This window comes from Thalassophryne amazonica, chromosome 17 (assembly GCF_902500255.1).
Source record: "Thalassophryne amazonica chromosome 17, fThaAma1.1, whole genome shotgun sequence".
Classification (NCBI taxonomy): Eukaryota; Metazoa; Chordata; class Actinopteri; order Batrachoidiformes; family Batrachoididae; genus Thalassophryne; species Thalassophryne amazonica.
This window is the reverse complement of record NC_047119.1, coordinates 45,172,451-45,185,160: the sequence shown is the minus strand read 5'-3', so window position 1 is coordinate 45,185,160 and position 12,710 is coordinate 45,172,451. Positions and strand designations below refer to the sequence as shown.

Sequence of the window (12,710 nt, the reverse complement as noted above, 5' to 3'; positions counted from 1 at the left end):
GGAGCTTTTCTGCCCAGGGGCCAGTTTTAATGCTGTAATCGACCTACACTACCTCTGCAATCGACCGGTCGAGCACCCCTGATTTATACTGTAAAAATACAAAAATAATAGTAACACTCTGACTTTGAGAAGTAACTTTAATCTGATTACTGATTTGGAAATATTGATGCGTTAGATTACTCATTACTGACAAAAGCGGTCAGATTAGAGTAATGCGTTACCGGCGTCCCTGTGTACACAGTCATACGGACTTGGCCCCTGGTGGCCACAATTAGAAATAAAATGCACATAGCTTTGTACATGTCAGATGTCTTAATGAGGTGACCTCCTGTATCAAGTTTTGCATTGATAGACCAAGTTTTTGTTGAGATACCACACTCAGAGACTTTTCCGCCTGGTGGCCACAGTTAGAAATGAAATGCACCTGGCTTTGAACATGTCAGAGATCGTAATGAGCTGACCTTCTGTATCAGGTTTTACATTGATAGACCAAGTCTTTATCAACATATCAGGTAAACAAATACACAGAAACTTGGCCACCTGGTGGCCACAGTTAGAAGTGAAATGCGCCTACCTTCAAACTTGTCAGAGGCCATGTTGAGGTGACCTTCTGTATCAAGTTTTACATTGATAGACCAGTTTTTTTGTTGAGATATGGCATGCACATTGGCCACACAGATGGACAGAGACCATTTCTGGCTTCAGCATAAATAGCAAGTTATGCAAATCATTATTTTGTTCTTTTTTTTTTAATTCACTTTAAGATTAAAGACTGTTCTTTTTAAATGTATTTTTAATGGAAAAAGTCGGCGTTGTAACTTTCTGATTCTCAGTTCAGGCGTGATAACCTGACCTCTGGTCTGTTTGTCTTCAGGGGGAGTTCGGTCACCTCGTCCTCCTTGCCATGTTCGACTGTGTGGACGACACCAAGCTGGTCAAACAAGCCGTGCTGTCGGTAAGTCTCACGGTTTCAAAGCTGTGAAAATCTGTTTCCTTATAAATAATCTAATAATAATAAAATTGAGGGAAATGTTTTATTTTGGTGAACTGGCCCTTTAAGAATATAAATGACTGATAAATGAGATTTATTTTTAACGCTGTAGAATAAACTGCAGTTTGATGAGGTTGTAGGAAATAAATCAAGGTCAGAGGTCACATCAGCCTGTTATTCCCGTCTGTTCAGGAGATTTTATCATCCCTGGATGAGGTGATCAGTAATAAATACGGTAAGAAGGTTCTGTTGTACCTGCTGAGCCCCAGAGACCCCGCCCACCTACTCCCCGAGATCATCAAGGTCCTGAAGCAAGGGGACGGAAACGCCCACAGGTGAGTTCTGGTCTGCAAAATATTCAGTTTACAAAAATCCTACAGGCACATGAACACACCGATCAAAACAGGACCTTTATTGATCGCAAATGGCACATTGATCGGTAAAGCTACACCTGTGAAAAGTAACTTGCGGGTCCGACAGTAAAAAGGATGCAGCGATTCGGAGGAAAGAGCTGCTGGAAGTCGTCTCCCCACCTCTGCTGGACTATCTCCGTGACAACGCCACCACCATGGTGATGGACAAGGCGACAAGCGTTACAGTGAGCGACATCCTGGCTTCAGCATGCGGTGACCTGCGACCCGCCATGACAGCTGTGGCTCAGCTGGCCAATCAGGAGTTAGTGCCAGGCGGCGTCAATGGAGAGGTGAGAGACCTCCTCCACTAAACTAACAAATAGGAATGATTAGTCTATCAATTAGCTGATAAAAATAAAAAAAAACCTTTAATGATTGATTCATGATGTGGCCATTTTTCAAGAATTAAGACATTTTCATTTTGGTTTCATAGAAACTGGTTTAAATCAGATACATTGTAATTGGGAACGGTTTGGTACAAAACCATAGGTGAGTTAAACTGGATTTAAATTGGTTAAATTAGTCAACTAGAGGTGGGAGATATGATCTAAAATTAAAATGAATGATTTTATTTATTTATTTTTACTTTTTGGATGGTGACTGTATTAATATTATGGTATTAAGACCCTGTCACACCTTGACAATTTAGTCTGTGTATGCCGGCATCTTAAAAATGCACTGAATGCTGGCGTGTGTTTAAGTTATGGGTAAGTTTTATATAAGTTTGAGCATGTTGAAACACGCTGGCTTACGGCATTTGTCTGCTCCCGGTGTGTTTCTCAGCCTGAACCAGAGAACACCTGCACGTTGTTCCACAACAAGACAGAGGCCAGCTACGTCTGTGACTCTGATCGCATCACAAATGAAGTAATATTTGGCATTAATTTTCATTATCTCATGTCATTTTTCTTTGGCATTTAAAATTAAAAACTGGCCCAAAGTTTGTTCTGCATATTTGTGGTGTTGGTCGTATTGTATAATCCATCGTTTGGTGCACGATGGCACTGGTGGACCCCCCCCCCCCCACCTCTAACCAAAACTGTTTTTACTTTGATCTTACCTGATGCTGCTTTAAACTGGATATAAACTGGCTGAATTCAGAAACTTGCGATTAAACGGTCCGAATTGTTTTGTTTATTATGAGTATAAGCGTGTGGTATTTTGGGAGCACTGAAATGTTTGAGTTTTTGCTCCACAGCTTCACCCGGCCGAGCATCCGGCGGGTCACCTGGTGCTGAAGTGGCTCATAGAGCAGGATGTCGCACTGGCTGATGCTGGCAAGGAAGGTACGTGCGCAGACAAATTTAAGCGTGCACAGAAAGACTGAAGCTTCAGTGTAATTGGCTAAATGGGCTCTCACTCTTCAACCGTGCACTGTGCACATTGTTGCTGTTTCAGTGTCGAATAGTTTAGCGTTTAAAAACGATTAAGTTCGCTAAAGTATTGACCTGTGAACAGAGCGGCCACTGATTGTGACAGCTGACAATCAGTGGCGTTTTGATGACTAAATCTTTTCTCGCTCTCAGAAGGATTTGGCAGAATCCTGGTGGACACAGTGGGGACGGATAAACTGAAGACCTGGATCCGAGTAAACCGAGGTGCCATAGTGCTCTGCAGGTATCGAACCACAGCCGTGAAACACATTGACACAATTAAACGTATTTTCTGGAGCTTTTTCCCCCACTAATTTAATAATTGTGGGTTTTGGGAAGAGTTTTTTTCTGCAGAAAGATGAAACAAGTTGATGTAGTCAGTCTCAGGATTGGGACAAAAAAACAAACAAACAAGAAATGTGTTTTGCATCACAAATAAGATTTTTATTAATAGTAATAAATTATACTGAGTATACAGCAAATGTCACAAGTAGATGTGAACGGATGATTGGTTCCCTCAAAATGCCAAAAAAGGGGGAAAAAAAGTGCACATCAATTTTCTAGCTCCAATGATGTCATAAGCGCTTTTTGATGTTTTATTACATCATCTGGTTTTGTTTTTTCATGCAGCCTCCTGAGCAGCTGCGACGTGTCTGTGGCCGAGGACGTGAAGGCGACGCTGGCGTCCGTCATCCCAGAGCTCAGCAGTGTTAGCAATAAAGGAGCCGAAATTCTGCTGGAGAAGCTCCGCCTCTCCCGACCACTCGCTTAAAGGCAGTAAAAGGGTCTGTGGAAAAGAAACCCTGCCAGAGCAAAAAGGACAAAGTGACGCTTGTCAGCAGTTTGACGAATGTATCGTACAGAGTTCATAAAAAAAAAAAAAAAAAAATTCCTTTGAAATTTTCCATGTTGATTTCACCTGTGAGGGCAGATTGGTGAACATGCATGAGTTCAGGTCCAGTGAACTTTGACCTGTGAGTTTGTGCTGACAGCCAGTCACAGTCCTATATTAGTGGACTGTGCCAGTCGAGTCCCAATCCAGCTTGCTAATCCAGTTTTACAAAGTCCTGTCCGTCATTTGTCAACTGAATAACTGAAGCTTGCCTTTAGAATGTTACAGATTCCTGTATAATATTTTCTGAGGGTGCTTTGGTTGGGATTAAGCTACTCGGAAAATGCTGTAATATTTTCTTAAATATTTTCTGATGCTCCGTTTTTACAGACTGACAGAAAAACAGAAAATTTTTTACAAAATAAAGATGATGGTGAATAATAAACCTCTCTAAACTGTGAAAAAGCAGTCTATCCTGAAGGTGGCGCTACATGGAAGCCAAAAAACTCATCCTGTGTGTACATTTTACAGTCTTAGTAAGTTTCTCATTTCTTAGAGGTACTTCTGAGTTTGATGCCTTCACAGCACTTGTTGACCCGTTTAACCGTGCGCCTGGCGAAGTGAAGTTTCCCGCGGACCTTGGTGGCATCTGTGCACTCACGGATCCTGAGCCTGGCATAGTAGTCAGAGAACTTGTTGTAGAGGACAGAGATGGGCATGCCATTAAGGATGATGCCAAAGGAGAAGCAGGCGAAGGCGAAGATACGGCCCAGGTTAGTTTCTGGAAACATGTCACCGTATCCCACCGTGGAGATGCTGACCTGGAGAAGGACCACCGGGAAACACAAGACCACAGTCCCAAACATCAAACATGAAGAAAATGATACAGGATCCTGAAGGCTAAATGGGAACAAGACCTTAGTGTTACTCACCGCCGCCCACCACCACGCCTGCGGAATGGATGTGAAGTTTGTGTTGTGGACGTCGTGTTCCACTGTGAACACCATGGCCGAAAAGGTGATGATCCCCAAGGAGATGAAGAGCAGCAAACAGCCGACCTGTATGCATGTTTCATCAGGCTGAGTTACAGTTTTGCTGATGCCACGGTGAAGAAAAAAAAAACTTGGCCTGGATTAAAATAATGACACTATTTTAAAGGAGAGTTTATAGGGTAATGTCACAGAATCCAATAAATGTCGACCTTGTTTGACCTTTACTTTTTAGACTAAACATTGAACATAGTCATAAATATTCTATTTATTAATCCTATAGGCTCAACCAATAATTTTATTAATTTTTCTACCAAAATTGAAGCAACTTTAACTTTTGACCCCTGTACAAACTGAAATTGACCTTTGTCACCAATGTAGTTGTTTTTACCCCGTAACACTGAATCATAGCTCGTACAAACTATACATTTTTGGATTTTTTATTATCAGACAAATATTAATGAAGTGTGGTTATGTGTATGTGTGTGTATTATTGTAATATACACACATCAAAAAATAAAGGAACACTTTGAAAACACACACACACACATATGTGTGTGTGTGTGTGTGTGTGTGAGGGAGAGAGAAAGTGAAGTATTTACTTAATGTAGTTAATGTCAACTAGTTCCAAATGTGGCTGTTTGAATTTACAACAAATTCATGTTCTGCATTATTGGTAAATGTCCAGCAGGTGGGACTATTACATTATTTCAAGAACCTTGAGCACAGGCTGTTGTGGGACATGAGTACAAGGCTATTGCTTATACAGTGGGGTAAATAAGTATTTAGTCCCTGATTGTGCAAGTTCTCCTACTTACAAAGATGAGAGAGGTCTGTAATTTTCATCATAGGTACAGTTCAACTAAGAGACAAAATGAGGAAAAAAAAAAAATCCAGGAAATCACGTACGATTTTTAAAGAATTTATTTGTAAATTATGGTGGAAAATAAGTATTTGGTCAACCACAAACAAGCAAGATTTCTGGCTCTCACAGACCTGTAACTTCTTTAAGTTCTCTTCTGTCTTTTCTCTTCTGTCTTTTCTCTTCTGTCCTCCACCTGTTACCTGTATTAATGGCATCTGTTGGAACTCGTTATCTGTATAAAAGACACCTGTCCACAGCCTCAAACAGTCAGACTCCAAACTCAACCATGGCCAAGACCAAAGAGCTGTCGAATGACACCAGGAAGAAAACTGTAGATGTGCACCAGGCTGGGAAGAGTGAATCTACAATAGTCAAACAGGTTGGTGTGAATAAGTCAACTGTGGGAGCAACTGTAAGAAAATGGAAGACGTACAAGACCATTGATAATATCCCTCGATTTGGGGCTCCACGCAAGATGTCATCCCATGGAGTCAAAATGATCATGAGAATGGTGAACAAAAATCCCAGAACTACACAGAGGGACCTGATGAATGACCTGCAGAGAGCTGGGACCAAAGTAACAAAGGCTACAGATACGCACAGAGGGACTCAAATCCTGCAGTGCCAGGCGTGTCCCTCTGCTTAAGCCAGTACATGTTCAGGCCTGTCTGAGGTTTGCCAGAGAGCATATGGATGATCCAGAGGAGGGCTGGGAGAATATTGTGGTCAGATGAAGCCAAAATACAACATTTTGGTAAAAACTAAACTCGCATGTTTGGAGGAAGAATGCTGAGTTGCATCCCGAGAACACCATAAATACTGTGAAGCATGGGGGTGGAAACATCATGCTTTGGGGCTGTTTTTCTGCAAAGGGGACAGGACGACTGATCCATGTTAAGGGAAGAATGAACATGGCCATGTATCATGAGATTTTAAGCCAAAACCTCCTTCCATCAGTGAGAGCATTGAAGATGCAAAGTGGCTGGGTCTTCCAGCATGAAAATATCCCAAACACACTGCTCAGGCAACAAAGGCGTGGCTCCGTAAAAAGCATTTCAAGGTCCTGGAGTGGCCAAGCCAGTCTCCAGACCTCAACCCCATAGAAAATTTGTTGACGGAGTTGAAAGTCCATGTTGCCCAGCGACAGCCCCAAAACATCACTGCTCAAGAGGAGATCTGCATCGAGGAATGGGCAAAAATACCAAATACAGTGTGTGCAAACCTGGTGAAGACTTACAGGAAACATTTGACCTCTGTCATTGCCAACAAAGATTATGTTACAAAGTATTGAGTTGAACTTTGGTTATTGACCAAATACTTATTTTCCACCATAATTTACAAATAAATTTGTAAAAAATTCTACAATGTGATTTCCGGGAAGTGTACCTACTGTATGTTGAAAATTACAGACCTCTCTCATCTTTTTAAGTAGGAGAACTTGCACAATCAGGGACTGACTAAATACTTTTTTACCCCACTGTATACTGTATTTATATAAGACGTAGTAAATTCTGAGTGGTATGTTTTGCCAGCCTTGGCGGTAGTGACACGCCCACTGCTGGTTATCTTTCCTGATATGGACTAGGCAATGTGTATGTGTGTGTGTGAGAGAGAGAGAGAGAGAAAGTGAAGTATTTACTTAATGTAGTTCATGTCTAGTTCCAAATGTGGTTTAAATACCTAAACAAATCATGTTGTTGTACCTACATTAATGGTAAATGTCCAGCAGGTGGTGCTATCGTATTATTTCAAGAACCTTGAGCACAGGCTGTTGCTTATATTCTGTATTTATATGTCATAAAATCTGAGTGGTATGTTTTGCCAGCCTTGACAGTAGTGACACGCCCACTTTCAGGCCCAAAAGAGTGTCCATTTAGAGCATGAATATTTTTAACTTTAAAACAGACAACAAAGGGGGGAAAAATAATGAGAACTCCCAGAGTGCTTAAGACTTTTGCACAGTACTATCATCTGTTGTGAATTTTTCACTTCTGTGACGATTTAGAATAAACTTGTTTTTCAGGGCTGCATTAGTGTTACAGCAGTTTTTATATGTTAATATTTATAACCTGATATTATTTATACAGGTAAAATAGTTTAGTTTACAGAGAATTTTATTTGAACTGGTAAAATAGAACTAATAACTAAAATATCCCCAAAATAAAGTGTACTGATTTTCTGTTTATATTAACTTTATGTGTTTTTCTGACCTGCTGGTAACACTGTCGGAGTGTGAACCCAAAAGCTCTGAGACCTGTGGAGTGACGAGCCAGCTTTAGAATCCGGAAGCTCCTCATCAGACGCATAATCTTCAGAACCTGACCCACCTGCACCCGGAACCACAGCATTAATAGACTTTCATCAAAGGAGCAGACACATTTCAGGTTTCAAACTCTACAAAAACTGAACTTAAAGTGTTCAGGAGTTCTGGTGATATCGGAGTCTCTATATGTAATTGTGTGTATTTGTAGACAAAGTGACCCAAATATGTTTTAAACCGTTTGAGTCATGTATCTCCAGAAATGACGTTGGAATGTGAAAGTAGGTTTCATTAAGGCCATAATTTCCAGGGGCGGCACCACATTTTTTGGGGGGGTTGTAAACAACATGGAAAAAGTAAAATAGTTAAAAGAGACCTTATGTTAAGAAAGAGACCTTATGTTAGTATTGAAGGGCATGTTGCGCATATATATTTATTTCAATATTATACATTAATATTTATATATCTCACCCTGTGCAGGGACAATATGCCAAATGCATATTGCCATCTTCAGAAACGATAACGGCTCAGAGTCTTTCATTGATGCCCTCTGCCTTAATGTAGTGGTGCGACTGGAAAGTCCGGCCTTCTCATGGTGGCAGTTTGCAAAAAGTCAACAGTGGTACATCTGGACAATATAAAGAGTAAATTTGCTGTAAACTAGTCATTGTTTGGATTTGTCATTCTTGTGGTGGAATGCTAATCTTTTATCCATTAGCCTTATTAGTGAACCCAACTAATTCTGCCTTTTTGTAGTAGTTTGTCATGATATTTCTTTCAGAGTCGGTCTCTGTGCTATATCGTGACAAACATCCTTATTAAGAAACCTTATGTTTGTGCTATTGACTAATGCTGAAAAAAAAATCCCAAAATCTGCAGTGTGCGTCCAGTATCTCCGGGTTGACTTGTGGACAACGTGCTATAACTCGGACCATGATGAAAGTGATAACACAGAAGCAGCCTGTTCTGTGTGCGGCTGACACAGAGGAGTTTAGAGGCTAAAATCCAGGACCAGAATGGATTTTTAGGAAAAAAAAAAAAAAAAAAAATGTTTTGGGAACCTCTGAGACCTATGTAAAGTTATAAGCAGCAGATGATAATCTTTACCTTCCCAACACGCCCTACGGTCTCTATGTCCTCTGAATACATCTGTAAATCTTTGTCCTCAAAGCACTCTAGCATCATCTGTAGATAATGTGGCAGGATGGCGAGCAGGTCGACAGTGTTCAGCACGCTGTGACCGAACTGCTTCAGGTCAGGAGTCGAGATCAATCGAAGAAAGTACTCCAGTGTGAAGAAGCCAATGCAGAACGTCTCAAGGTGTTCACCGTAGAACCTGCCGCTGAGCCGGCCTGATGCCGTCTGGAAAACAAAGTCATAAATAAATACATAATGTAAATTTACACAAAACCTACTTGACTTCTTGTTTAGTCTTCAAGGTGTTTCACCATAACTAAATAAGAAGTCCAATTGGTTTAGCATCAAATTGTAGATATCTCCAACCTGGTGTGAGTCAGAAACAAACCTTGTAGTGCATGTCCCCCACAGTGCTCAGCGTCATGGTGACCAGTGACACCAGCACGAAGAATGAAGAGGCAACCGCCATCAACTTGGCAGGGATCGAGGAGAACGGCTTCTCCATCAAATTCCAGATGTTCCTCCTGGTTGGCCCGTATGCCATGCTGTGAAATAATGCCTCGTTCTCCTCAGTCACCATCTGTCATTAAAAAGATAAACAGGATTTAATACAATTTGATCATCTGGTCTTTTTAGACTGCTTTGTAGACTAGATGCCAAACAGAAAACAAAACTCTCAACTACAAGATGGAACTATTTTTTTTTTTGTTTTGATGGGGAAATTAAAACAACTGATGCAAAAAAATAAGTGTGAATCTTGGTGAAGAAGACCCACTTCCTCCATCAGCAGCCTCTGTGTCTTCAGCTGTTCGTTCAGATCATCCTGTCGCTCTTCGAAGGAGATCCGGCAGCAGCGTTGGGCATTTTTGATCCTGACGCCCCAGTAGTTTATCTCCTCCAGGAAGCTCCTTGGACACAGCTCATCTTTAATCCACAGAACCCCGGTCCTGGTGAAAAGCCAGATGATCACAGAACAGTTTCTGTGGCTCTTTGTGAAGCCCAAGTTTGGATTAAATCCATCACGGATTGAGTGTTCGGTACCTGTAGAAGTTGAAGATGGTGTGAAACAGTTGGGGGTCCCGGTCAAAGAAGAACTCGTTCCTCTGGACAATGTAGTCATCACAAAGGTCCAGTTTCCTGCTGTGGTCCGAGGATGTGGCCACACAGCCAAGCCGTGTTTTTGGATATCTAGTGGCTAAAACATAGGGCATGTGGTACACCTGGAGAACAGGAAGTAGAACATGAGTTATGGCAACACAACAACCACGAAACATTTTACTTAATTTGGTGCAGGAATTAGAGTTTTGTAAGAAAGCAGGCATTATGAGTCAAACTCATTAGCGAAATCAATATTTCTGTCCGTAGACAAGTATGATGTTGCCTACACTAACATCACAACCCACGACTAAATGCACAACACGCACCAAATGGCGGCAACAGCTGGATTCCTTGGGGAAACGCCTCATTGGACAATTACATGATTTTAAGAGATAAATCAATTTTTTAAATGTTTTTATTCCATAACAATCACGTCGTAGAGCATTGTGTTCTTTAACAATTTTGTATTTATTTATTTATTTAATTTTTAACAGTGACTGTGGGTGTTACCGTTCCGCCTACGTTGATGTTGAGCGCGCGCTGCTTGGTGGCGGGAAGCAGCGATGGAAACGTTGGGCATCGATCTTCCTCTTCATCATATTCGTACTCAGCGTAAAGATCGTAAATGTCTCTGCACAGATCCTTCATACACACACACAAAAAACACCATCACAAGGACCAGATTGGACACACTAAAAGTCCAGTTTACACAGAAACTCTCAGCTACTTTAGGCTTTTGTACCATACAGTCTTACAGGTTCCCAGGTGACTTTTTCCAGTATTATTATTAATTTATTTTTTTTTAAATGTTCTCATAATATTTTCATCAGGCGAAAGGCTCATCTCTTTTCTCTCATACATATGTAAATTATGGTTCTGCCCTTTTTACCCAGATCCATCCTAAAAGTTGGGGGTTCCCAGTGGTGCCACCAAAAGCCATTGCTTCAGTTTTCTTGTTAAAATTTAAAAAATTCAAAGCCATCCAGGCTTCTATGTCATCAAGACACTTCAATAAAGAAGTAACAGAGTGTACATCATTTTTTTTAAAGGGGCACATACATCTGACAGTCATCCGCATAGCAGTGGAAAAGAATACCCTGCTTCATACTTATAAAACCAAGTGCGGGAATAAAGGAGAGGGCCTAAAACTGAGCCTTGCGGGACCCCACATGAGAGAGGAGCAGAGGAGGATACAGAGTGGCCAAGGCTGACACAGAAACTTTGGTCTGCTAATAAACAACTCGACCACTATGCCCCTGATGCCCACCCACTGTTCCAAGCGAGAGATGGTGGTTTCATGGTCCATTGTGTCAAATTCAGCAGTTAAATCTAAAAGCACAAGAATAAATAGATAAACAGATCTGGATAAGATCCATCATTCAAGCGAAATCCACTGAAGTTGAGTTTTCTTGACAAAGAGCTCTTTTCCTGAAGTAAACAGGAAAAAATTTTAAATTTTATAAAGATAAATGTCTGACCTGCATGGAGTTCCAGGGCTTCACTGACATCTTGGTGAAGTCCACATCGTCAGGCGGCTCTTTGCCAGCTTGGGTCTGGCTGCCGGTTTTGTACCCTGGGAACAAACTTGTGCTGCGGGCCCTGAGGCGGGTCAACATGATTGCTACTGCATGAGTCGACTGGTCAGACAAGTGACATAATCCACATGTGCACGAAACGAGCACAAACGCAAGCAGGCGGATGTCGTCTAAAGCTGACAGAGGCTCATCTGGAGGCTTAAAGTTTTAAATACCATCTTCCTCATGTAACGTTGCATACTCTGTGCACACCCACTAAAACCCTTCAGTCTCAGCAAAACATGGAGATTTTAGATTTTGAACAAAATTGTTGCTTTAAATTATTTACAAAAAGATTCAGAAAAAGACACTGTTCACATATCTGTAACTAATAGAGAATACCCTTTGTGACATCATAAGGCAGATTTAGAAAAATCAACTTTGATGCCAAAAAAGTCAAAACAGTTTCCTTACAAACTCCGGGTTTTAAACCATCCCATGAAAAACATCAGGAATGTAAGTCAATAATGTTGATTAAAAACTGACAAACGTGTCAAATTAACTTCATAATGGTGTAAATAACTCTTTGGTGTTGAGCAGCATGACTACACTGGTGCACAGAGGATGCAGCTGGTGCGCTCGTTCTCCATCACACATCTGGAAGAACATCCAGTGTTAATGTGGATCCATACAGGATCTGCCATTGTGGCAAGAAAAAACGGAGACGTCAGAAGACCGCGAGGTGATTTAACACCATTCTGACAGTTACAAACACACAAAATGCTGCACTTCATAAACAGATTTAAATAATGTTCATATTAAAGATCAACATCTGCACTTTGAACTCATTCAACTCCATAATGCTGTATTTCTAAGTCTGATTATTGATCAGTTTATATAACAAAAGCAACAAAACATTTTTGTGCAAATAATGTAATTTTTTTTGGAGGAGGCAGATGTGCTCAGTGTTAATTTTGTAATTTTCATGTTTTGTAATCTAATCTAATCTTAATCCAGCTGTTGTGTTTATCCAAATGTCACCTCCCTGATGAGGGCAAAGGTCAGATCGGTGGTGATTAATCTGGTTAAAACACAGATAATGAACAGATGCAGCCGGACTTTGTTAAAGCTCTTCAGTGTCCTATTTCTGTTTCTTCCAAAAGGTGAGAGCAAAAACAGGAATCATCAGTTTAGCTCCTTTTTTATACATTACTGTTAAGCAGGCATTGCCAGTGGGG

The 12,710-nt window shown here is 40.9% G+C and overlaps 2 protein-coding genes across 5 annotated transcripts in view; one reads left to right on the top strand and one right to left on the bottom strand.

The window, feature by feature from the left end:
- The window catches only part of pum3 (pumilio RNA-binding family member 3), a 21,392-nt gene extending 17,350 nt beyond the window's left edge, over positions 1-4,042 (top strand). For both annotated transcript variants that reach the window (XM_034191939.1, XM_034191940.1), the window contains 6 exons: positions 875-955; positions 1,184-1,326; positions 1,472-1,694; positions 2,603-2,690; positions 2,931-3,021; positions 3,408-4,042. In XM_034191939.1, the coding sequence (XP_034047830.1) occupies positions 875-955; positions 1,184-1,326; positions 1,472-1,694; positions 2,603-2,690; positions 2,931-3,021; positions 3,408-3,549 (768 nt within the window). In that variant the 3' untranslated portion in view covers positions 3,550-4,042. The remainder of the gene's footprint in view (positions 1-874; positions 956-1,183; positions 1,327-1,471; positions 1,695-2,602; positions 2,691-2,930; positions 3,022-3,407) is intronic.
- On the bottom strand, positions 3,929-12,710 carry LOC117529220 (potassium voltage-gated channel subfamily V member 2-like). Of its 3 annotated transcripts, XM_034191947.1 has the most exons (9): positions 11,437-12,710; positions 10,469-10,600; positions 9,902-10,080; positions 9,636-9,807; positions 9,249-9,440; positions 8,831-9,085; positions 7,674-7,790; positions 4,542-4,667; positions 3,929-4,430 (listed from the first exon to the last, which is right to left on the bottom strand). In XM_034191947.1, the coding sequence occupies exons 1-9, from the start codon at positions 11,572-11,574 to the stop codon at positions 4,155-4,157; spliced, it is 1,587 nt and encodes a 528-aa protein (XP_034047838.1). In that variant the 5' UTR covers positions 11,575-12,710; the 3' UTR covers positions 3,929-4,154. The 3 variants fall into 3 exon arrangements, with proteins under 3 accessions (XP_034047838.1, XP_034047836.1, XP_034047837.1); XM_034191945.1 differs by having other exon boundaries at positions 3,929-4,667; positions 10,481-12,708; XM_034191946.1 differs by lacking the exon at positions 11,437-12,710 and having other exon boundaries at positions 3,929-4,667; positions 9,636-10,080; positions 10,481-10,567.

What these genes read in the sequence shown, in the direction of transcription:
- LOC117529220 (XM_034191947.1), bottom strand. Translation starts at nt 11,574, where the DNA reads ATGTTGACCCGCCTCAGGGCCCGCAGCACAAGTTTGTTCCCAGGGTAC. An exon ending in ACATCAACGTAGGCGGAACG is followed by an intron (nt 10,081 to 10,468) that starts GTAACACCCACA and finishes CCTGTTCTCCAG; the next exon opens with GTGTACCACATGCCCTATGT. An exon ending in AGAGGCTGCTGATGGAGGAA is followed by an intron (nt 9,441 to 9,635) that starts GTGGGTCTTCTT and finishes TTTTAATGACAG; the next exon opens with ATGGTGACTGAGGAGAACGA.